At 43.1% G+C, this 25,738-nt stretch overlaps 1 protein-coding gene across 6 annotated transcripts; it reads right to left on the bottom strand.

The window, feature by feature from the left end:
* SNAPC3 (small nuclear RNA activating complex polypeptide 3) lies at nucleotides 1-25,738 on the bottom strand. 6 transcript variants are annotated; one of them, XM_065046169.1, is made up of 10 exons: nucleotides 25,180-25,738; nucleotides 18,332-18,460; nucleotides 17,586-17,670; nucleotides 15,628-15,732; nucleotides 14,985-15,134; nucleotides 11,535-11,642; nucleotides 6,995-7,077; nucleotides 5,514-5,678; nucleotides 2,784-2,891; nucleotides 1-946 (listed from the first exon to the last, which is right to left on the bottom strand). In XM_065046169.1, exons 1-10 carry the CDS (start codon nucleotides 25,389-25,391, stop codon nucleotides 799-801), a joined length of 1,293 nt encoding a protein of 430 aa, XP_064902241.1. In that variant the 5' UTR covers nucleotides 25,392-25,738; the 3' UTR covers nucleotides 1-798. The 6 variants fall into 6 exon arrangements, with proteins under 6 accessions (XP_064902241.1, XP_064902243.1, XP_064902246.1 ...); XM_065046171.1 differs by having other exon boundaries at nucleotides 18,383-18,460; nucleotides 25,180-25,728; XM_065046174.1 differs by lacking the exon at nucleotides 25,180-25,738 and adding an exon at nucleotides 20,178-25,126.

Genomic DNA, 25,738 nt, shown 5'->3' with positions numbered 1-25,738 from the left:
TATAAATCGGTCATGTTTTAATAAAAAACAATAATACTTACAATAACAGAATTACACCAAAAAAAACCAAGCTTTATGAACACTTACAAGTGCACGCACGGTAAACAGTTAATGAAGTTATTTGAAAGGTAGGCCACAACTCAGTGATCGGTGAAATGCAGTGTACTCTTCAAGGAATCAGTCTTCTGAGTCAGAACACAAAGACAGCAGTAGCTCACACACCCGAGCAGCCCCCTGTTGGCAGGGAAGACCTCAGAATTTAAGAAGTACTATGAGGTCCCCTCCCAGAACAAATAGCTTCCTCTCCTCCTCCCCACAAATTCAGGCCTAGGCACTCTTGTTCAGAGAGAACTGCCAAAGTTTTCAAGGTAAGATGCCCAAAGACCACATTCTCATCCTTTGAGGTTAACAGAGCCTTGGGTGCACAGAACTTCTCAAAATCACGGCTGCTTTTGCAAGGTACTCTCTCTTTAAACATCCATGTATTTTAGAGCCTATAGTCTCCCAAGTACTGTATTGTTGTAAAAATGTATGAAAAATGTAATTTATTAAAATAAAGCACATGGTCTGAGCTTATTTTTCCGTGCTAACCTATCTTTTAAAATCACACTTACTCAGAAAAGCACACCGGAAAGTCTTCAAGTGCAAGGGACTCTTTCCACCTCAGGGGGAAGGATTAAAAGCCTAACCCCAAACCCAGCAGTGTGCTCAAAACTTAAACTGTTTGGTGGTTTTAACTGCCAGAACAACCAGATTCACCACTGTAGTTCACTGAAGTCATGCTGCCTCATGCCAGTTTCAGTTGAAAATCCCAGGATCCACATAAGGATATGCAAGAAAGTCCCCCAGTTTATTGCCTTCTGCATCATAATGGAGCATCCGAAAACAAACGTCACAGAAGAAACAAGGATCCTCTGGTGCCAGACTGTCTTCGTTGGTTACCCACCTGCAGGTTATAAAACACAAGCGTTTTCCGTATGAGTCCAACACATTTGTGACATGCACCTCAACATTCTACTCAGAGTTGGGGATGGCAGAAATAAACATCAGTAATAATGTTATACTGACCAGGTACTACCCATATTGCCTATCTCCCGCCCCAGGCACACAGCTCTTTTCCAAAATCCACACCCAGTGTCAATTCCAGCTACTATTATATACTGCTACAGCAGCATTTCCTGAGGTACACCTCAAACCTGCATAGCTGGCACAGTGCCTAACCAAAAACAAACAAACAAAAAACCCCCAACCAAACAAAAGACCCCATAACCCCAAACAAAGAAAACAAAACAAAACCAAACCAGGAATCTTCTGTCCACCCTATGGCCATTTAAGTCATAAAAGACAAATCTGTTTCCCCTTAAGGTAAGAAACTGTAATACAGAGCAGACACGTGACTGACCCAAACTAGTCCGAGTAATAACCAAATCCATTTACAAGTCTAAAAGAAGGGCCTGGATAATGCAGGCAAGACAAGGAGAGGATTGCTGCACACTCCAGTAAGCACTGAAGTTAACATGAACACAGCTGCCAGTACAAGGAGGGCGTGCTGTGACACCAAGCAATTAATTTATGGTAGCACTCAGAGACCATGACAGCTCAAGGCCTCTAGTGATTAAAGATGCTATCTGCACAGATTAGAACATGCAGGACAGCCAGTCAAAGCAGCTCTGCTAACCATGGTTTAGCATCTCCCCACTTAAGCTTAGTGCTTAATCCTGGTTTTAATTTAATGCATTTACATCACCTCTGGTAATGCCCACCCCATCCCATCTTTCCCCCATATTGACCCTTTGGCTCCACCTCCCCTTATGGCCAAACGCTCCGCAGATTACAGCCACTTGTGAAGGCAACCTGGGGGCTCTGCTAGGAACACTGGGATGGGCTCCCGTCATGAGGGGAATTGGCTGTTTGCCTGATGCCAGGGAAGTCTAAGGCCAAAGTAGCAAGATAACAAGGACACAGCTGCTGCATCAAACTGAGGTTGAGAGTAGAAGCTGCCCTGGGGGGAAAAAGGGCATCAGATGTTTTTGTGAATAAATCACTCATACCTATAAAATCAGGGAGACTAGCTTAGTCTGTAGAACTCCTTTAGAGACATTTCTTCTGCCTCTATTGAAAGGCTTTCCCATGTCTAAGTAAATAGCACTAGAGTGTATAAACAGCACTGAATTCACATTCTGCTCTCTTAATGGTGGAAAATCTGTGCATCACAAAACATTCCTTCAAGTACAGCTGCACAGCACAGAGGTTTCAGGTAGAGGCCAGGATTTTACCTGTGAGGAAAACTACATGCCTTTTAAAAATCTCTAGATTTTAACTTAAACTCGGACAGATCCATACTTTCTTCTGCTTACCTGCTAGATTTAATTAAAGCTCTACGTGACTTGGGGCAAACAAATTTGATTCATATATCTGGTCATGGGAAAAAATGCAGCACTATCCCCCAAAAGTAAGATTTTAAAAAGTGATTTATTGAGAGCTGAGCTCTATGTATACAAAAGCACCTGAGCCAAATAATTAACCTCGTTATCATTTCAGTTCTTTCAATCCTTCAAATCACCATCTCCAAATGAACGCTATGTATTGGAGGCCTTTTCCTGGGTAGGGAGAGAACAACTGCCTGGAGAGTAAGATCTGAGAACACTTGCATGAGGAATATTCACTCTTCTTATCAAATACATACAGAGCTTTGATTTCTTTTTCTTCTTTTTAAGTTAGTAGCAATACGTAGAAAGACTTATTTAAGAAGACAACTTAGAAGGATTGAGAGTGTAGCGTACCTGGCTGTATACATTTTGCACACAAAGCATTTTCTGGTACATAACCAGTGTTTCTTAATTAGCACGGGATAAAGGTTCTTGTCCAGGCAGTCATCATGATGAATGAGCCTTGAGGGAAATAAACAGGTACATGAAATACAATAAAGATGCAGCCACATGGGAATTCATCTGAACATAAGCACGGACACTGAAGATAAAGCATTATTTAAATTCCTGTGTAAGCTGATTAGACTTCTGCTTAGCATTTTTTAACACTGATGAAGACCTGGATATAGACAGCTAGTTGCACTGCCCGTGAATTTTATGGTCAGGAGTAAATCCAGTTTCTTTAATAATTCAGGTTTCTTCAGACCATCTACTTTAGATGATCTTTTCAAAGCTTTTATCTCCTTTATAGTCTAACAGGCAAAAACATCACAAGGTGAATGTTCAGACGCCTATAACCCTGAGATCTCCTACTTGCAACATCTATGCCCTTCATTGGGTTGTATTTCTCTTGGGAGGCACCATTTACTAACAATGCTTAGGTAAATCAGGCTTCTGGGAACTGAAAATAATCTGTCACACACAGCAGACAATCAGAGGAGTGCTCTCTTTACCCGTTATGCACTAACTAACACTAGAGGCAATGCAGGCCCACTCATGAATGGGGTGGGTGCTCTGGTGATAGAAGATACAGAGAAGGCAGAGTTACTGAACGCCTTCTTTGTCTCTGTCTACTCTGCCGGAAGCTGTCCTGAGGAGCCCTGTACCCCTGAGACCCCAGAGGAAGGCAGGACAATGGAAGAGTTTGCCTAATTGCTCCCTAACCCAGTCCGCATCAACCGAGGCAATCTGGACATCCATAAATCCGTGAGTCTGAATGGGATGGATCCGCAGATGCTGAGGGAGCTGGCTGAGGTCATTGCTGGACCACTCTCCATCATCTTTGCAAAGTCTTGGAGAATAGGAGAGGTGCCTGAGGACTGGAGGAAAGCAAATGTCACTCCAGTCTTCAAAAAGGGCAAGAAGGAGGACCCGGGTAACTATAGACAGGTCAGCCTCACCTCCATCCCTGGAAAGGTCATGGAACAACTTATCCTTGGTGCCATCTCAAGGCATATCAAGGATAAGAAGGTCATTAGGGCAGTCAACATGGCTTCACCAAGGAGAAGTTGTGCTTGACCAACGTCATTGACTTTTATGAGGACATAACAAGGTGGATAGGTGATGGCAGAGCAGTGGATGTGGTCTACCTTGACTTCAGTAAAGCCTTTGATGCAGTCTCCCACAGCATCCTCACAGCTAAACTGAGGGAGTGCGGTCTGGAGGATCACGTAGTGAGGTGGACTGTGAACTGGCTGAAGGAAAGGAGCCAGTGAGTCATGGTCAACAGGGCAGAGTCTAGTTGGAGGCCTGTATCTAGTGGAGTGCCTCAAGGGTCAGTACTGAATATATTATTCAATATATTCATTAGTGATTTGGACGAGGGAATAGAGTGCACTGCCAGCAAGTTTGCTGATGACACCAAGCTGGGAGGAGTGGCTGACATGCCAGAAGGCTGTGCTGCCATCCAGTGAGACCTGGACAGGCTGGAGAGTTGGGTGGGGAAAAATTTAATGAAATATAACAAGGGCAAGTGTAGAATCTTGCATCTGGGTAGGAACAACCCAAGGTTCCAGTATAAATTGGGGAATGACTTATTAGAGAGCAGCGCAGGGGAAAGGGACCTGGGGGTCCTGGTGGACAGCAGGATGACCATGAGCCAGCACTGTGCCCTTGTGGCCAGGAAGGCCAATGGCACCCTGGGGTGTATTAGAAGGGGAGTGGTTAGTAGGTCGAGGTTCTCCTGCCCCTCTACTCTGCTCTGGTGAGATTGCACATGGAATATTGTGTCCAGTTCTGGACCACTCAGTTCCAGGACAGGGAACTGCTGGAGAGAGTCCAGCACAGGACAACGAAGATGATTTGGGGAGTGGAACATCTCCCTTATGAGGAAAGGCTGAGGGAGCTGGGTCTCTTTAGCTTGCAGAAAAGGAGACTGAGGGGTGACCTTATTCATGTTTACAAATACATAAAGCATGAGTGTCAGGAGGATGGAGCCAGGCTCTTCTCAGTGACAACCAACGGTAGGGCAAGGGGCAATGGGTTCAAACTGGAACACAAGAGGTTCCACTTAAATTTGAGAAGAAACATCTTCTCAGTGAGAAACATCTTCCAGAACACTGGAACAGGCTGCCCAGGGAGGTTGTGGAGTCTCCTACTCTGGAGACATTCAAAACCCACCTGGACACATTCCTGTGTAACCTCATCTAAGTGTTCCTACTCTGGCAGGGGGACTGGACTGGATGATCTTTTGAGGTCCCTTCCAATCCCTAACATTCTGTGATTCTGTGATACTACTGTTGATGTGGTTCCCACCTCATAGCCACTGTCACCTCTTCCTTCTCTCCTTGGCCTATCCACCTCAGCCCACTATTTCCACTGCTCTGTTCCCTTTTCAGTTCCCACCCCTTAGCACCAAGTCTAAACTAACATGTCCAACTGACTCCAGCCAGAGACATTAACAGCTTTCTGCTCCCTGATGCTCCACAATCAGTATGTAAATCTGCCACATGCTAGCTCTGCATAGAAAGGGCTTTCCATCACGAGTCCCATTCCTCCCATACCAGCCATGCCATGCTACTTAGAAAGAAGTCTTTTAATGCAGACAAATTACTCAAAACCAAACATGCAAGGGGGATTACTCACCTTATATCTGTGATTATAATGATGTGCTCACAATTCCCTTGGTGGCAGAAAAGGTATGGAAAGCCAATTTTGAGAGACAAATCATTAAATGTGTAATCCTCCATTTTAACAGACTGAAGATTTCCATAGCCTCTATCATGAGATTGTGACCACTCAATAACTGTTCTGAAAACAGAAACGTCATCAGAATACCAATGCTATAAACTGTGAATGTACAGAAAACGAAGGCCCTGGGGAACATGCAAAAATCTCACTGGGATACAGTTAAAAAGATGGAAATCAAAAGAGCTTACAATATTTTATAGTAATTTATGGTAATTTCACAGCAATACCACAACCTCACAGAACTGTGCACACTTCCTGTGGAATACCTGCCTTTAAATCCCCACCAGGTAACTTCTCCAGGAGTTCTAGTCAGAGTGTATGCTCCCGATGACCAGGTCTGGTTGTTTGCAACATAGCACTTCCCAAGCATTCCAATAATTCAAGTCACCAGCAGGTCATTTTTGCTGTCTTGGTCAATAACTCACTTTAAAGTATTAAAAAGCTTTTTTTGTTGTTTGTGCCAAGAAAAAACACGAAGCTGACAAGTGCACAGCTACATTTCCAAAATTTAGCACCAGAAGGGCACTGGCCACTGTTGCAATTATTTCTTGGCATTTCAGCACACTCCTACATACAAGGCATTTTACTTCTACAAACTGAGTATGTTGTCACAGGCTCTTCCATGAAGATTGTTGCGGCTCATGGACAGAAAGATAAGGAGCAAAATTAAATTAATTTATCCAAAGTCACACCATGTCCAGAATAACAAGGGTCCAAACTCACAGCTCTTCCATACCACCCATTTTATCATCTTGATTCCCTAAACCTCACTAGAGCATCAGCAAGCCCACACTTCCTTACAATAAACTACTATGTACAGCTTAAATGGATAGGACTTGTGTTCAACCAGCATGAGCTATAGTTCCAAACAAGAGATACCTGAGACTCTTGGCAATGTCATCTCAGATTTCCCAGCAGTCACACAGTCCCCTCGTTGACGTTACCATTAAGGCATTCAGTATGTTTTCAAGACTGAGCAGAAAAACTGACTTTCACACAGCTGAGCTTGTTGTCTTTCTGACCCATCTTCTACCTCACAGGCAAGTCTTTTGCTGGTCATCACAACTACAGAGGGCACTTAAACAGCCAGTACAGACTGGCATCTGTCACCTTCCACAGACACCCCATCCCAACAGAGCAAAACAAGATTTGTGAAGAAAAAAAACTGATTAATTCCCCTTTCTGAAGGGAAGTAAGCAGAAGGATTAAGTAGACCAAGAAAATTTAAACCCCTATGTAAAAATCAATTCAACATGAAAATATAGGATGAAAAGTCCATTCTAGCTTCACACACAAGACATTCCAGCCTTAAACAAAATGCAATAAATTTCCTGTCCCTTAAGGTTTTCCTTAGTCAATGTCTGCAAATACTGTACCTGCTCAGATCTCTGCACTCTGGGTATCTTCTATCATTATAAAAGATGCCTTCAAAATAAAAGAAAGCAGATTTGTAGAGATCCTGAGAAAGAAAGAGAAGTAAGTTTGCATTAGTGTTATGAGAGCTTAAACACCTTAATCAATAACGTGTCAAAAACCAAGCACTTTACATATGTAAATTATATTAGGAGACCTCATTCTACAAGTTTCTAAGGAAAGCTTTGCACTGTTTTTAGATACTGATGTGACAACAAGGCTTACACGACTGCCAGCTATGCAGTTGCTCTGCTGACACAATTCTCAAGCCTTTACAGGACACTTTAGTGCTCGTCTCTTATTACTATCCACATCATACAGTTATGGATTTATATAAAAACACAGAACAAGAACAGAAGCGTCATTGTACAAATCGCACAAATTAAGCAACTGCACAGTACTGACTTGATAATACTTTTTTAAAAATCTACAAGACATACGGGGTTGACACTGGCTGGGTGCCAGACCCCCCATCCAGTTGCCCTCTAACAGGATGGGGAAAGAAAATAACATGGACAAGCTCACTGGTTGAAGTAAAGGCAGTTTAATGAAAAAAGCACAGGCCACATGCAAAAGTAAAGCAAAAGAAGGAGATTTATTCTCTATTTGCCATCAGCAGGCAATGTCCAACCACTTCCTGGGAAGCAGGCCTCAGCATGCATAGTGGTTGCTCTGGAAGACAAGTGGCTTAACCATGAATGGTCCCCTACTCCTTTCCTCCAGCTCTTATTGCTGAGCACAACGTCGCATGACATGGGACATGGTCAGCTTGGGTCAGCTGCCCATGTTACGTTCCCTCCCCATCTCTTGCCCACCCGCAGCCCACTGGCCTTGAGGGGACCTGCAGAGACAACCTCGAGGCTGTGCAAGCACTGTTCAGCAACAGCCAGAACACTGGGTGTTATCAACCCTGTGTAGCCAAAACCCCAAAGTGCGCACTACATGGGCTGCTGTAAGGAAAGTTCACTCCATCCCGGACAGACCCAGTACCCCTGGCCAGGACATACCACTAGATACTTTTTGCTGAAATTACACAGAATTATTGCGGTCCTGTCCCCTACACACACATACACAACAGCCACATGGGAGCAGTCCCTGGACACATCTGTGTAGAAAAGACATACATACTATTTTGGAAGGTCCAATCACCCCACTTCTAGGGGTTCAGAAGAAAAATCTAGCATATTTCAAAATTCCCTGTTATTATGAAGTTTGTTACACGTAGATAGGCCATGTGTACCAGTTTTCTCCATCCAAAATAATCAACAACTTACAGCGCTCATATGGCACTCATCAGTGCAAAAGTCATCAAATTCCCCATCATCTCAAGAAGCTGATCTAACCCATAAGCTTCTCTCACACTAACAAATTCTGAAGCAGGACTACAGAACTATTTAGGTAAAATCACATCCATCCACAAAAAGCATCTCTCTCTGAAGGAACAAAACAAATAAGAACAGGAAAATACCTTGCACAATTAAGTATCATTTTGTTTATCTATCCAGACTGCTTGCACAACAACATTCATAGAGCCATTTTCTCCTAAAACTAAAAATTAAGAGACATATTTTTCTTAGCACAGTTGTTTGGATTTAGTTTGAGAACAATAAGGTAGCACCTTGGAATAGAATTAATGGTTTTCTTCAAGTAACTTTCCGGTGTTTTTGAGTTGGAATGAAGAGAATGTAAGAGCTTACTGTTATCTTAGCTGTTGTCTGATTTTATATTTGATTTTATACATATTAGTAGTAGTATATTATTTTTATTTTGTTATTTTATTAAACTATTTTTATCTCAATCCACAAGTTTCTCCCTTCCCTCTCAATTCTCTCCCCTACTTGGGGGTGAGGGAACGGGGAGTGAGCAAGCAGCTACTGTGGTTGCTAACTGAGGTTAAACCACAACAAAACATCATTTAACATCTAAGACAGGGGTAATTGTTTAGCTAAGGCATACATCTGCTTCCCATCATCTCCATCTTCTGTTTTTGCTGTCAAAACAGCCATATATAAACAACCAGCTTCAGCAGAGAAATGACCAGGGAAGCTTGTGCTTCTTTATCCATTTAACTTTTTTAACTTAAATTGTGCTCTTCCAGGTTCTTTCTGGCATATAAGAGAGTTCTGGTTTGGTTTGTGCTATAACCCCCTACAGACCAACGCCAGACGGTGGTGCACATTATCAAACTGATCACCACACATGTACAGGGCTTAAGAAACAGCTACAGGAAGCAGGAGCCAGGCTTCTGCAGTGGACATTGAAGCAGGGACTCACAAGCAGCAACGAAACACATAATCTAGGTACTATATTACATTTTGCTGAAGAAAAATAATAGCAAAAACAAACAAATCACCTTTGTTGTAAGAGCGACACAGCTAACATGCATGTCTGTCCTGGGCTGGGGAAGCGAGAGGCTGAGCGACACGGACTAAACCCTTTCAAACCACTTCAGAGTGGAACACTGCAGTACTGACTGCTGCCTGGGGAGCCATTCTGCATATGCTACACATGCAACTGTGCACAGCTACACCACATACAAATGATGCTAAGATACACTGTATACACATACAGTTGACCTGTAAGTTACAGCACACAGTTTTTTCCAGATTTTCAGTTGTACCTTGAAAAAATTCAGTGTTTCATCACCTTCCAGAAAAAAAGAAACCTTCATTTGCAGTTATACACTGGCATTCAGGCATTGTACAAAATCTATTTCAACCTTGTACTTTCTTCAAGTATGTAGAAAACTGCAAGGAATCCTTCCTTCATTCATGGGCCTTAAAAGCATTTTGATAAAGTATGTCTCCAATATACATTGACACAGTTTCATTACAGCGAAGCGGTCCCAACCTGTACACCTCTAATTACACTGTGTGCCATCTCTCAGACAAGTAAAGGTTAAATTTATTCATCAACAGATAGATGTGCAGGCAGCTTAGAAGGTAATGACTGGGGAAGGCAACCTCAAGGAGTTTGGTTCCTTTCCATGATTAAGATGGTGACAGGCTCACTCCAACTGCATATTAATGAAATACAACAAGGGCAAGTGTAGAGTTTTACATCTGGGCAGGAACAACCCCCGGTTCCAGTACAAGTTAGAGAATGACCTGTTAGAGAGCAGTGTAGGGGAAAAGGACCTGGGTCCTGGTGGACAACAGGATGAGCATGTGCCAACACTGTGCCCTTGTGGCCAGGAAGGCCAATGGCATCCTGGGGTGTATTAGAAGGGGAGTGGCTAGTAGGTCAAGAGAGGTTCTCCTGCCCCTCTACTCCGCCCTGGTGAGACTGCACATGGAATATTGTGTCCAGTTCTGGACCCCTCAGTTCAAGAAGGACAGGGAACTGCTGGAGAGAGTCCAGCACAGGACAACGAAGATGATTTGGGGAGCGGAACATCTCCCTTATGAGGAAAGGCTGAGGGAGCTGGGGCTCTTTAGCTTGGAGAAAAGGAGACTGAGGGGTGACCTTATTCATGTTTACAAATATATAAAGCATGAGTGTCAGGAGGATGGAGCCAGGCTCTTCTTGGTGACAACCAATGATAGGACAAGAGGTAATGGGTATAAACCGGAACACAGGAGGTTCCACTTAAATTTGAGAAGAAACTTGTTCTCAGTGAGGGTGACAGACACTGGAACAGGCTGCCCAGGGGGGTTGTAGAGTCTCCTTCTCTGGAGACATTCAAAACCCACCTGGACACATTCCTGTGTAACCTCATCTAGGTGTTCCTACTCTGGCAGGGGGATTGGGCTGGATGATCTTTTGAGGTCCCTTCCAATCCCTATCATTCTGTGATTCTGTGTAACTTGGGAGTTGCTCACTGCTTATTTAATCACAGAATCCTGATAACTTTTTACAAGCCTGTCAGGAGGCAACCTATGACCTGCAAAAACTTAGAGTGGAAAAAAAAAAAAAGGGCAGAGAAACAGCGGAAGACAAGAAGTGAACATCAATTATTTTACAAGCTGAGCACAGAGGCATAAGCAGACTAAATAAGAATCAAACCAGAAACCTGTGGACGACTAGGCACTCTGAATCCCCAGACCAGTCTTGTGTCTCTTATTAACAGCAAAGGAATATTTATTTGTGCCCAGAGGTCTATTTGAGCTATTAACTGAAAGGTGTCAAAAGACGGGAAATGCAGCCATTGGGGCCAGACATGGGATTCAAGACTGGAGATCACCTGCACAAAGGCACAGCTGTAGAAATGTGTTTTGCCTTCAGACAATTTGTTTCAGTTCTGTTAACTGTTACCGTCCCTGGCTCTCCAACCACCAAGTGTAAATACTGACATGCTCTGGCAACTCCCTACCCATTTTTGTGGACCACAGCAGTTCTGAGTTAGCCTGGTCTAAACTTCAGAAAACAGCTGTCTGTCACAGTGAACAGAAGGACAAGGGAGCCACTGTTACAAACTTCTTGGTAATTTGAGTCTGGTCTTTCCCGATTAATGCTGGCCAGAGGTATGACTCAGATATGCCTTCCTAACAGACTTTATACTACCTTTAAGTGTGCAAGGAGGGATGATGCCCTATCATGTTTCTTCAAGGAATCCCAATAGTAGCAGTTAGAACGTAAAAGATCCAGAATCCTTGTTAAGCATATCTGTATCTGTGGAACAAAAATACTTCAATATTGCCCAGTTCTTTTAAATATCCCTGATGCTGGTTTGACTGAGGTGTTTATGAAAACAAACAAACAAAAAATAAAAAAAAGGGCAAACAAAAAAAAAAAGGCACAGAACGGAATAAAATATTTCAGTTGGAGGGGACCTCCAGCTGCCTGACAAGTTCAGAGCTGACCAAAAGTTAAAGCATGTTATTAAAAGCATTTTCCAAATACATCTTAAGCACTGACAGGCTTGAAGCATCAAACGCCTCTCTAGGAGGCCTGTTACAGTGTTTGACCATCTTGGTAAATAAATGGTTCCTAATGTTCAGTATAAAACTTCATTGGTGCAGCTTTGAACCATTCCCACATATCCTATCACCGGATCGCAGGGAGAAGAGTTCAGCACCTCCCTCTCCGTTTCCCCTCCTCAGGAAGCTTCTGAAGGCAAGGAGGTTGCCCCTCAGCCTTCTTTTCTCCAAAGCAGACAAATCTAAAGTTGTTAGCCACTCCTCACAGGACATTCCTTCTAGCCCTCTCAGCAGCTTTGTTGCCCTCCTCTGCATGCATCTGAGGATCTTCCCATTCTTCTTTAATTGTGGGACCCAGAACTGCATGCAGCACTCAAGGTGGGGCTGCGCCAATACAGAGGGATGATCCCCTTTTCTGGCTGGATGTGTTTGACACACCCCAGGATGGGGTTTGCCCTCCTGGCTGCTCACACACACTGATGACTCACACCCAGTTTAATGTCAACCAGCACACCCAGGTGCCTTTCTGCAGGGCTGCTCTCTAGCCACTCCTCTCCCAGTCTGTACTTGAGCCCAGCATTCCTCTGTCCCAGGTGCAGAATTCAGCATTTGGACCTGTTAAATTTCATCCCATTAATCACTGCCCAATGAAGAAAAGGCAAAGAATAACACCACAACTCTCAAAAGTAGAAGGAATGAAAGAGAAGTTAGGCCTATTTAAACACAAAAAAAAAAAAAAATCCAAAATGTCTCTCTACATCAACTGACAATCTACACTTGTTTACTTAACCAAGGAGAAAAGCAACGTGATCCTCTCACTCAGCCTGTGAAGAGAAGTGAAAGCTGGCATCAACAGCTAACTTACTTACACAGTCTCTTTCCTGCAGGATCTCAAGAGTATCATTCTGATTTAAATCAGTCTCCAAGATCTTTAAATTACTTCGAAATTTTTTCCTTTATTTGGAAAAAGCTAACATACCTCTGGCAGGTCATGGTGCCACTTCCTTCCTAGACTAAAAGGAAGAAAATCCTATCCCACCAATTGCTAATTACCTGTTTGCTAAAGCAACATGCAAATTTTATTGTGAAGACTTACCACACACTGAGCCTACACTTCAATGCAAGCTGTAAATTCACAATCATGCTTGAGGAAAACAAACAAATGTAATGAATGCACTCTACTCATTAACAGCTCCTGCTGAGAGGCTAGGCATAGTGGCATGCACTTACCTTGGGGAAATTATTGATGTGAGGAAGCCTAAACCTCAGCCCTGCTGACACCATGACGGCCCCACATGACTCCTCCGCATGCCCAGGAGGAGAGTCTCAGAACTAACCAGCTAGTGCTTTACTTGACACTAGTAGAAAGACTCTTCCACTTACTTTACATAAATGAAAAGACTAGTACCTGGGATGTCTTTCTGTCTCCTTAAAGAATAAAGTGCTGTCTTTTACTATTATATTTATAAATATACAATGTGCTCTGGTTTCTTGCAGATTGTGTATGATATATTATTTTATTTATACTATATTGCTGATACATCATACTATTAATCTATAATACTGGCAGAACAGCTGGCGCCCAAGGTTGATAGTGGAACAAAGTCTAGTTCGAGGCCAGTAACTAACTGAGTACCTCAGGGTTCAATACAGGACGCAGCCCTGTTCAAGATCTCCATTAATAATCTGGATATTGAGGCAGAGTGTGCCCTCAGAAAGTTTACAGATTACACAAAACTGGGAGGAGTAGCTGATATTCCAGATGAGTGAGCTGCCATCCAGAGGGATCCTGACAGGCTGGAGAAATGGGCTGACAGGAACCCCATCACGTTCAACAAGGAGAAATGCAAGGTCCTGCAACTGGGGAGGAGAACCCCCAGACACCAATATATGTTGGGTGCCCCTCAGCTGGAAAGCAGCTTGGTAGAAAAGGACCTGGGGGTCCTGGTGGACACCAACTTGAACATAAGTCACCACAGTGCCCTTCCAGCAAAAAAGGGTAATGGTGTCCTGGGCTCCATTACAGAATCATAGAATCACAGAATGTTAGGGATTGGAAGGGACCTCAAAAGATCATCTAGTCCTATCTCCCTGCTGAAGCATTACACAAAGCATTGCCAGCAGGTCGAGGGAGGTGATCCTTTTCCTGTACTCAGCACTTGTGAGGCCACACCTGAAGTCTTGTGTTCAGTTCTGGGCTTCTCAGTATGAAGAGACACAGATATACTGGAGAGAGAGTCCCTCAAGGGCCATGAAGGTGAAGGCACTAGGGCATCTCTCCTAGGATAAGTGGCTGAGAGAACCAGGACTCTTCAGTCTGGAGAAGGATCAGAGAGGATTTTACTAACATAGACAAATACCTCTGGACAGAACAGAGCCAGGCTCTGGTGCCCGGTGACAGGACCAGAGGCAACGGGCAGAAACTGAAACACAAAGCTTCCTTCTGAACATCAGGAAGCATTTTTCCCCGTGAGGGTGAGGAAGCACTGGCACAGGTTGCCCAGAGACACAGAGACATCTAAAAGCTGTCTAAACATGGTTCTGGGCAACCTGCTCTAGGTGAACCTGCTTAACCAAGGAAGTCGGACCAGGTGACCTCCAGAGGTCCCTTCAAACCTGAACCATTCTGTGATAGGATATATATGTAACATATTATCAAAATAATGTCATTTTGGTGTTTTCAAATAGAGTACATTTTCTTTGACCCCTTTTGCACATCCCCAGTGACCACAAGGCAATTGTGCAAGAGCAAAATAATATTAATACCTACTTCTCATTAGCACGCAGCTGCAAACACCAAAGCATGTAAGTCAAAAGACGGATCATCTACATTTAGCTATTACCTCTGGTGTTTTAGAATACAGATCAAAGTAAAGTCAGTCAACAGGGATACATTTATGCAAGAATCCACTGCCAGTGATACCACTTTCTAGTGGTAACATTAATGATGTTTTTCTTGACATGGCACAAACCAGGCAGAATCCATCCAGCCTGATCTAGTGCTGAACACAACGAAGCAAAACTCTGCCTCCTTCTTCCCTGTATGTTTTTAAAGCTCCTACACATACAGGGCTCTCCAAATAGAAGGCTTTACCTTGCTGATGTGCTCTGGTGCTTGATCTGGCTGACTGCTGAACTCACCACCTATCTGGAGGTCACTGACACACGAAATTGAGTCTCTCAGCTCGGTGAGCTTCTGGCTGCCCAGTACAAGTACTGTCTGGTAGGGTTTGTGATCTTTATGCTACGAAGAAAAAAGTATACAAGCTTCAAACAAAAATCACTTATCAGCATCAGTACTGCTCTTCAGTTGACAGCTTGAGATCATAAACAGCAGCATATGGTGCATTCCCTGTCTGTACAAGATCTCGCATCTTGCCTCAGCCTCTCCTAAGGCTGCCATTTATTAGTTTTATTCAGAAACTCAAAATTCACATTCCCCACAGGAAAGTGCAGGAAACACAGAAAGTCTGAGGTCACTAATCCCAAATCTAGGAAAAGTACTGTAGTTTTCATGTATTTAGTCTCAGATTTTGAGCTTTCTGTGAAATCAATTAACTGCTGAGTAATTATTGTAAAGATTACCTTCTGTAAACCACTGACAGAATGAAAGCCAGAAAAAGCCTTAAGAAGTTAACACAGTTTAAGGGTTTACCACATTCCCTCAGTGAATTCACTGACTTTAACTGCTTGGGAATGCAAGATTTTACCTGAGGAGGGATCAGAATGCAACCAACCTTCTGAAATATGACAGGATAAAAGATGTTCAGAGTTAAAAGTAGTTCTCCCTCCTCAACCTGATCTGTTGGATTGTCTGGCCTCTTTCCAATTGCATGGGACTCCTGGAAAAATAAAGATACATATATTATATTAGCAATCACTTATGTATCAAAGCCCCTGGATAAAAGTCTGAGAAACACTGTTCTAATTGCAACTCATTTTTGACTGTGTAGTCTTCTGAATTGATAAAAGCCTACTCCCTCCAAGATGGAAAGGTGAGAAGCTGCTGTAATTACTGATTTCAATCATTTTCCTTCATTCCTCAGCTATGGAGAAGCTGAGATACTTCCAGCAATTACGAGACAGCTGGCTACTCCTCAGCTACTGAAGGGGCCTGCATAAAGGACTTAGCGCCTGCTGCCACTCCACCCCCATGGAACCCAGCTGCTACCAACTTCCACCATTTAATGCTCTGGAACACTTTTAAAATGCTTTCACATGTAAAAGGGGATTGCACCTCCCAGCTTGAGAAAGACTGACCTAGAAGCTAGCCACAGGAAAAAGTATCTCAAAATAAAAATTGGTGCAACACCGTCTCTTATAAGGGAAATTTGACATAGCTGGAGGTCTCAAGATCTTCAAAATCCAAACCAAAAATCCAGCACCGCCCTTGCCACACCACCATGTTTTCGAAAAAAAGTGAAAGCATTTCCATGTTTACACTCTACTTTGTGTTTAAGACATAGCCCAGCAGTGAGTATGAGGGAGGGCACCTTCCTGTGGCAGTCATTTCCCTCCTTCTTCAACAAATCAAGAGAGAATACTGACAGCACAAATACTTCCCACCAGCATGAAGTGTTCTTCAGATTTAATAACAGGAGTATGTATGCTATGAAACTTCAGTTCAGAGATACTTGTGCTCTGTCCTTGCATCTCTCTTTTTCTCGTTTCTTATTGTGCTCCTCCTGTTCTAGGATACCGTGTTCACAACCAGCTCTGACACACAAACCAGTTACCATAGCTTGTTTAAAGGATGCAGTAACTGACCGTGTGCTCATTCTTCAGAAACAGGGATAAGACACCGTTCATTAAAACCCTTTACGAAGACTTTTATTGCAAATATTTTCTCAGATGCATGCCCTGTGCTAAGAGCCCAACAAAGTCATTATATCTCAGCTGATGCATGATATTTAGATCATGTGCCTATCTCTGGACAGCTGAAACAAGATCACTCATGACATACCAGAAAATTTAAGGGGAAAAAATTGTTTAATAATCACAAGTGAGGCTCCTTCCTCATTACACCTTCAACCCTAATTTGTACGGTAGTTCAGAGCTTGCTTGTTCAAGCCATGGACTCCAGCACTGTGAAGTTTGAGAAGTTTTCCTTTTTAGGACTTTGATGGTTGTGAAGAAATCTTTAAAAAAGAGGTACTAATAATAGTTAAAAGAACTCCAAGATAGCTTTTGAGGAGCTGATCACTACACTCCTGGTTCCCAACAGAATGACTGAGAAACTTGTGCTACAAAGCTCAGAATTAGAAAGTTACTGCCACCACGGTCCTACTGTCTTCCTCTTTCAGCCCTACAGAAACTAGATCACAATCATTTGTACATTAAAGCTCAGATTCTAATACAGGACTCCAGAAGCAAAAACATTATTCATTCTGTCTAGCTCTACAATAAGTTCACATAATGCTCAGTACACTTGATCCCCTACACAATGCTTTAGTAGCAACAAAATAGAAGCAGTCATACAGTGTTAATAAGCTGTAATTCCTCCTTACCATATTCAGTACTAACAGACCACAAGAGCAGAGGTTTATGTTCTATCTTTACAAAATGTCTGTAATCATTACCTGCAAACTCATATCTGTAAACGTTTATAGTGTACAGAGATTCACAGCAATGAGAAAACAAAACAGAAGTTGAATTCTGCTTGTGCGGAATTGTCGCAAGATGACATGCAACTTACCATCTCATAGGCAAGAGTTTCTTGTCTGCAAGCCCGATCCACAATAATTGTTTCTTCTCTCTTCTCTAATGCCTTTTTTCTAATTCTGAAGGGCAGGAACACAGGAAAAAATTTCATTCAGTAACTTTCATGCAGAATCTCTAGGTATATTTATAAACAACATAAGCTACTACAGTACAGCTTTCAAAGAGCGGGATTCATGGCTTAGTATGACAGATCAACTTAAAACACTCTTGTCTCTGAATTCCCACAAAATCTGATAGCAAACAGGTCAGCTTGTAGACTTCAGCTTGTGTTTTTCTTTTGCCTTATGTGCCAATAACAGGTTGTTTGCATGGATTCAGATAGAGAGGTACCTGGCTACAACTTCAGTACTTGTACTTTGGCCATTACAGAGTGACTGTGGGTTACCAGAGGTAAGAGCTACAGATTTATTTCACAAGGCTTCAGAGAAACCTCCTGCACATGACTATGAGAAGTCCCCTGCACACTCCAAATTCAGGTGCTAAAGCAGAAGTACCTAGGTCCAGAAATCTTAAGTCCTTCCAATAAGAAAAATCAAATATTCTGCATATCTGAATAATAAATTCCTAATAACACTCAAGCAGAAGGCTCCCACCAATTACCAATTGCATCATAAGCTGATGTTTCTGCATTATGAACATTTCTGGACACTGATTCAGAAAGTACGCCATTGCCTAGAAAGAGAACAAGAAGCTAGCCACAGCTTTGTGCTTGCTTCGCACCTCCCTCCCCACTCCGGTTCAGGGTGCTGTGAGTGCACCATAACGACGTACTGAAGAGTTAGCAGACTGCTATCTTCAGGAATAACATCTGGGTCCTCTTCTTTATCTGAAGACATTAACACGCCAATGCTAGAACAAAGAAAATAATTATTATACATTTTTTCAGACTTACTTCATTACACAAATCAGTTAAGTGATTCTTAAAAGGACCAAAGACACCAAAATGTGAACAAACAAGACATAGCTTTTGCAACCTAAATCAGGGCAAAAAGGCAGTATGGTTGTTAAGATAAAGAACCAAAAGACACAGACTCCTAGAGTTTATATCTGGCTTTCACAGAGATTTGGTAAATTTTATCTTCATTTTGCCTTCTGCTTAAGGGACTACAGATGCCTAGAGAAGTTTAGCAAGCCCTGTTCAATATATGCATCCAATACTTTTTATAAATTAAAAATGTCAATTGACTTTTTCAAATCTCATCCACATACTCTGATTTTCTGATGATATATGGAGAGATAGATCCAACCAAAAGGAATCATCAACCTCAACCTATAGGGTAAGACTCACTCTCAGGTACAAACATGGGCAAGCCACCACATTTACGCAAGCTGTCATTGCTGTATTAAGGCATTAAATTATGCCACATTTCTTCCAGTGGGAATAAGACAACACTTCTGTCTGAAGTGATAAGTCCACTCTTCCTTGTATCCTTCCTTCCATCCTCAAACCCTTTTCACCCTCACCCTTCTTGTGTTTGCACAGAATCCAAAATATAGCTAACCACAGTTTTCTGCTGCAGTGCAAACCATTGCAGGATGTGAGAAGGAAAACTGGAACTGCTTTTGGCTGCAGCAATGATTTAAACTAATCATACAAGCATTAGGTTTTCATAACATAAATGATTATGGAATTTCTCATAAACATGCCACAAAAAATGAATTTTTTGGGGTACCATATCTGCTTCCTTGCCACAGTTCTGTAAGATAAGGTTCCCCAACACCATTCCACAAACAGACTAAATGATCCATCCAGAGGCTTCAGACAAGACACTAAAATAGTATCAATTACCTTTTTAGAAACATACAGAATAATGCTGATTCAAATATGGTAATATTTTTTGTATTCATCACAAAAGAATTTTATCCAACTCCACAAACAGCCTGATAAAATATTATTTAAAACAGAGAAGTATCCTCTGCTTTGAATCAAACTTGACCTCTTTAGTCTCCCTACTGTTTGCAGACTATATAAAGGCAGGGCTTATATCACTCCTTAAGTTGCAGTTTGAATCCCAGCAAACTCTTGTGCAAACCCATCCCTTTATGGGACAAACAAACCATTGGTGAAGTCCAGGAAAAATTTTTTGAGTGTACCATTTATTTCCAATATAATTTATTATTTGATCATATTATTTTTCACTATAATTTTATGATATTCCCCATGTCAACAATCATAAGCTAGGTAATACTATCACTGCAGTAATGAATAAGCCATTAAAGTGGAAGTGCAGAGCTATACACAGTAACTGAGAAACAGAAATCTGTAATCAACTGGTAGCAGCTAACAATAAGCAAAGTCAGGTAAAAGATTTTGGTTTGGGGCAGATGGTCTAGTTCTGATGACCCAATAAAGTCACCCTGTACTGAAGATAATATGAATTTACTATTGTTTAGTTAGTTTCTTACCATCCGGCAATACACAGAGTTTTAACCTTCCTTCCTTACAGGTTTCATCTCAAACAGAAAATGGTTCCTTTGACAAAAGGGGATTCCTTCAGGAGCACCACTTTAAAAAGAAACTACGCAGCAACTAGTTACAACCTCTTGGAAACAGAATCAACCTTACCCTTAGATTCCCACTTGCTGAAGTGGATGCAGAGACAACTGCGTGAGTCTTTATCAAGTGCAGACTGAACCACTGCTGTGTGTAGTAATTTAACTTAAAGGAGTAGAACAGCACTTTGAAAAACACAGAGCAAACATTAGCCTTTCAGATGGGGTTGTTCTCCCTTCAGGCTAGATTAGTATTATGAACAGTCTACCTAATAAACTAATGTATAGCCACTGACAGTCAAAGCAACTGACAATTGACCCTTCTGTGGAACTGACATGCTACCAGCATGAACAGACTATTTATCTACATCTTCCTGCACACGGACCAGTGACTACATTCACCAAAAAGCCCCATATCACTTGAAGACCTGCCATTTTGAAGAAATTACTGCGTATTTTGCTCTTTAGACACCACATAGGTTATCTGCAGGATTTGAAAATGTATATTACCTACTACTGTGAAGTTTCATCTTGCATCAAAGGTGACAGTTTCACATTTCCCTTCTACGCATACATATGATGTCAGATCTCACCAACACCACTTGTGTTTTCTTTCCCTCCCACAGCCAGGGATCTTTGGCTGTGGTATTCACACCATACCCACTAATCACCTGCTGCAGGAAGAAAAACTTAACGTTCCCCAGAAAGGAGCTCCAAGCAGACATGGTGTAAAATAGCTGGCATGTAAGCTGCTTCCCCTTTTTCGTTGCAGGTCAGAAAGGTAACCAGTAGAAACAGAAACTGCCACTGAATCCAACAAGTTCTGTGGACCCTTGTAAGCCCAGATACTGCCATTTCTCACTCCTGAAAAGTCAGAAACCTCAGTTTCTAAAGGATTACTACACACAGAGCACCTTTTTCAGTATTTTGAATCAGTATAAAAATTAATTACCTATGTCATTGTATCACATGCACTGAAGCCTTGAAAAGCCTTGCTATATGGCCTTTTTACAGAGGCCATGCTGGAGCTCCTCCTGCATAACTTCACTTCAGCCAGCCAAACCACATCACTAATATGTGGTCCATGGTCCTGAGAAAATCAGGCTTTACAAATGGAAAGTATATGCTAATCCCTCAAGAAATTAAGATTAAGTAGTCAATGTCATACACCTAACAGATGAAAGTGCAGGCAATACAAAGTCTGCACCAGGCACACCTCACTCCTGACAGCTACAAGCATGGGATCACACTGTGTCCCCACACAGAACACTCCCCGCATGCAAGACAAATACACTCAGTACACTCAGTTATGGTAGAGAGGGAAACACTGGCCATACTGTTTAATGCATGCTGATATGAACTGTAGGAGAACGACAAGGAACAACAAGTGTTATATGAAATTCATATCCCCAGGCAAGATATTTTAAGGTGGCTAGAAAAAAAAAGGCCAAAGGCAAGTCTATGGAAGTAGTCTATCAGTGAAAACTTTACTAACCATGATTTTACTTTCCTCAAAACATTCTGACAGCATAGTGAGCTTTCTCAGTTGCAAAAATTAGAAGATGCTTTACTATTTTGCCTGATATTTTCATAGGAAGATGATACAGTGTTTATATGCCCCTTTACATAGCATATATTTTAAGGGCAGTACTTTCATCACCTTTGAGACACTAATACTACAAGACGCTAAATACTAATACGTTAAGACGCTAATGCTAGCTTAATGCAGCTTTATAACACGTCCCTAGAGATATTAACACCTACCCCTTCTAATAAACCAAGAAGGTGAATTAGGGCTGAAGTGGAATAATGCACCTGTAAGCCTCACCTCCCTTTACTTATGTAAAATTCACATTGACTCAAGTCTTAGCCTGTTCTACATGCACACAACAAATCACTCTGAAGGCAAGAGGGTAACATAACTTACCACATCTCAATCACTGAAGACACCAATAATGAATCCCAAGGTAAACCTCTTTGCTCACCACTAAGGCATTTGAACAAACCTTAAAACTTTACCCTCTCAACACCGTGGTTATTTAAGAGAACTACTGATGTAATCTCCTGGCTAAGGTGTAAACCTTACACCTGTTTAAAATCTGATGAAAACCCAAGTGATCTCTATAATGATTGTCTGCATACAACTTCAGCAGTATGCAAAGCATTCTTACTGAGTAAAATCCAAGTAAGTGACGATGGGATTCTTTTTTCCTGTATTCTGTTTGCAGAAAAAAAACCTCTCACCAACCATCAACAACACTACACTGAGACGCACAAAGAATTAAACAGCATTTAAACATTATGCCATTTCTCCTCACCAGAAGACTGTAGATCATCAAGAATACTTATACACTATGTCACTATAGTCTAGAAAAAGATTTAACCATTAATATTTAAAAACTTCATCCTGAGTCCATGAAAGGTTGTCTTAACCTATTACTATTTTAAGAATAGATATAGGAGGACTATCTACATCTTCCCATCTCTCTTCTACCTAGAGAAAACCTCCTTAACTTGCCAGAAGTTCCCTATAAATAGTTGACAGTCAGAAAAATCTAGTTTTACATTCAAGATGTGTTCACTTCAGCACCTAGAAAAATACATTTATACCAATAATAAATGTGACACCAAGACACCATAGAACACATCTTGGTGCAGTCCAGTGTTTTCAGCTCTTCTCAAGGGAGAAATACAAACAGCTGAGAGCAGGCAAGTGAAAGTGTTCAGAGGTAGCGATTTGAGGTTGGCCACCATCAAGGGCAGACTCAAGAGGCTAGGACTATTTAATTTAAAAGCAAAAGCACATGGGGATTAGCGACTGGGATTTCCAGCCTGCACAGGGGAAAGGTCACACCAGGATGCATAGATTTATCTTCATTCTCCTGCAAAGCCAACAGGCAGCTGCTGGATGATCTGTTCTCTCGCCTGCATAGACTGACTGCTCCTTTCTTCTTTTGCAAACCTCTTCCCTACACAGCACCACTTTCCATAGTACACTCAGAGGCAAACACACAGCACTGCTCTGTGACGCCAGTAAACACAGACAGCAGTCGAAATGTGGCAGTCATAGACTGAAGAAAGCTGAAAGAAGCAGCAGCAGAACGAATGAAGGGAAAAATAAACAAAGCATAGAAAAACAGCTTGGAATTCAAGTGAAATTAGTGACAGGCTCCAGCAAAAGGATCACTGCAGAAAATAAGCCACTGCATAGGAGCAACCAGAGACTACATCTGCCCTGGGAAAGCTTAAAGAATAATTCCCATAGTTGCTGCTACGTGAGAATACATGAACTGTTTTTCATATTAACATCAGCCTCTATATTCACCAAGCCTAGTAATGGCAAAAAATTATCCTAGTTACCAGAACTATGACAGCTGACATAAAGCGTTGTTTGAGGTAAGCTAGCATTACGAAAAGCAAGAATGCCTGACAAATTTCTCCTTTGTTGGCAAGGCAAGACATAACTCAGTAAGTGCTGATTTCCTACTGATCAAAAATGCCCCCACAAATCTGGATTTCTGAATGGCTTACTAAGCTCTCACCATTGCACACAGCACTCACACAAGTATATTTTGGCTCAGGCATCGAACTCTGTGGTCCTCAGCTCCTATTCTCTGTTTGTTCCTTGCCTTTTACTAAAGCAACAAATGTTCCTACCCATTTTTCTCCTTCCTTGGAGACACCATCACCATTTAAACAAACAACAGTTATCAAATCAACTCCAGTTTCTCTCAAATAATGTTGCTTATGTTTTTGCTGTCATATTATCCCTGTAATCTGGGGCATAACTCTGAAAACATTTAGAAGGACGTGCTCATGAACAACACTGTATCTTGCACACAGAGCACTGAAGGAGAAGCCAAGAGCTCAATATATAGTGCAGTTCTACCTACATTCACAGAATTCTGTCTTCTGCATCACTTTGGAGACTATGTTCATTCTATTCAGAACATGAAAATGAACAATCTCCATTTTGCATTTGAAATAGCTCATAAATACTTCTTCACCTTTGAGAAAGCAAAAACTGAAGGACAGAACCTGCACAAAGCTATACAGATATCAAAAGAACTCTGCTATGCCTTCCTTACTGCTGAGCTACAGACAAATAATCAACCGTGATGCCTTCTGCAGGAATTACTGCCTGAAATCAGGCCTTTGTCTACAGGAGACGATTCCCACTACTCATGTGACCTGAAAGCCTTCCAGATTTAGTATGTTAGAGCCTGCTGCTTTGACCCCCATATGGTTCCCTTCCTCTTTCAACATTACTTTGCAATTCACTGGTCTACAAATATGAACGAAGTTACAACTACAAAATAAGTGAATGTTTGTTCTTTCCCAGCCCTAGTGCAACCTAGGCTGTGTGGGCAAACAGCACTCTCCCCGGCACAAAAAAGCACTTGGACAGCTTTGACTTCACCACCAGCCCTGACAAAAACAGCAAAGGACTCAGACAAGCTCAACAGTTAATTAATTTTGTCAGTCACCAGAAATCATCTAAATGACGCCTAGGCCTCATTCTCCAAACAGCATATGCCTTTCATTTTGCAACTGGGGTCTTCTAAAACCATGGACACATGCAGATTCTTTAGGTTTTCCCTAGTGAGCAATATGTTGCTAAGTATTTACTTTACTTGTTAAGTGCTTAACTGTTTGTTCATGAGTTCAAGGCCATAACATAAAGCTTCCTCCACCAGTGGAACAACACCCTGCAGAAACAAAACGTTTTCCTTCTCTGCTTCATATTTAGCCGTGAGAGAAAAAACCCAGGCGGGACAGGCGGGAAAGGACTGTTCAGAAGTGCTTTTGCCCGGGTAACCCCTCGCCTGGCTTGAAGTGGTGCAGCATCTCAGCGGCAGCACCCACTGTCCCTGGCCCGGGGCGGTGCAGGCACCGAGCGAGGCCCGACCCTTCGTGCCAAATCCCCGCGGGTGAGAGCCGGTGGTTCCAGCCGCGCCTCGGCCGGAGCACCGTGAGGCAGCCGCCCGCGGGCCCCGGCCCGCACGCCGCCGCGCGGCTCCGGCAGGACCCCGTGCTCTCAGCGGGGCTCCGCGGGCCGCTCTCCCCGCTCCCACCTGCACACGGCCCGCAGCTCCGCCGCCGTCTCCGCCGCGCAGCCCAGCTCGGCCGCCACGGCCGCCTCCGCGTCGGCCGCCGCCTCCCCTGCCAGCGAGAGGTCCGGCGGCCCCAGGTGCCGCCGCCAGCCGCGGCCCAGGGCGCCCACGCGGAAGGCGCGAGTGTACACCTCCGCCGCCTCGTAGTCGGGCGCAGCCTCGGCCGCCGCCATGGCCGCCGCGCCCGCGCGCGGCCCGCTGGGGCCTGTAGTCCGGCGCCACGACCGTTAACGGCCGCCCCGCAAACGCGTCACGGCCGCCTGAGGCTCCGCGACCCTGTGGGCGGGCTCTCCCGCGGCGGGGCTCTAAAGGAGGGTGTCCGAGGGTTGCCTAGCACGTTGCCAGGCGCCGTTCGCTGTCTGGAGCTCCGTCGGTGCCTGCTGGGTGACCAGGGCGGAGGAGGGGCGGCAGGGCCACCACAGGAAGCGGCGCGGCCTGGGAGGCTGCGGGAGGCGAAGGGGCGGGCGCTGCCCCGGCTGCGGGGCCTCGGAGCCCGCGGGCGCCTTGCCGGGCAGTCACA

The sequence above is a fragment of the Columba livia genome, chromosome Z, assembly GCF_036013475.1.
Source record: "Columba livia isolate bColLiv1 breed racing homer chromosome Z, bColLiv1.pat.W.v2, whole genome shotgun sequence".
Classification (NCBI taxonomy): domain Eukaryota; kingdom Metazoa; phylum Chordata; class Aves; order Columbiformes; family Columbidae; genus Columba; species Columba livia.
Note: the sequence above shows the minus strand (reverse complement) of the source record. Positions and strands in the feature narration are given on the sequence as shown.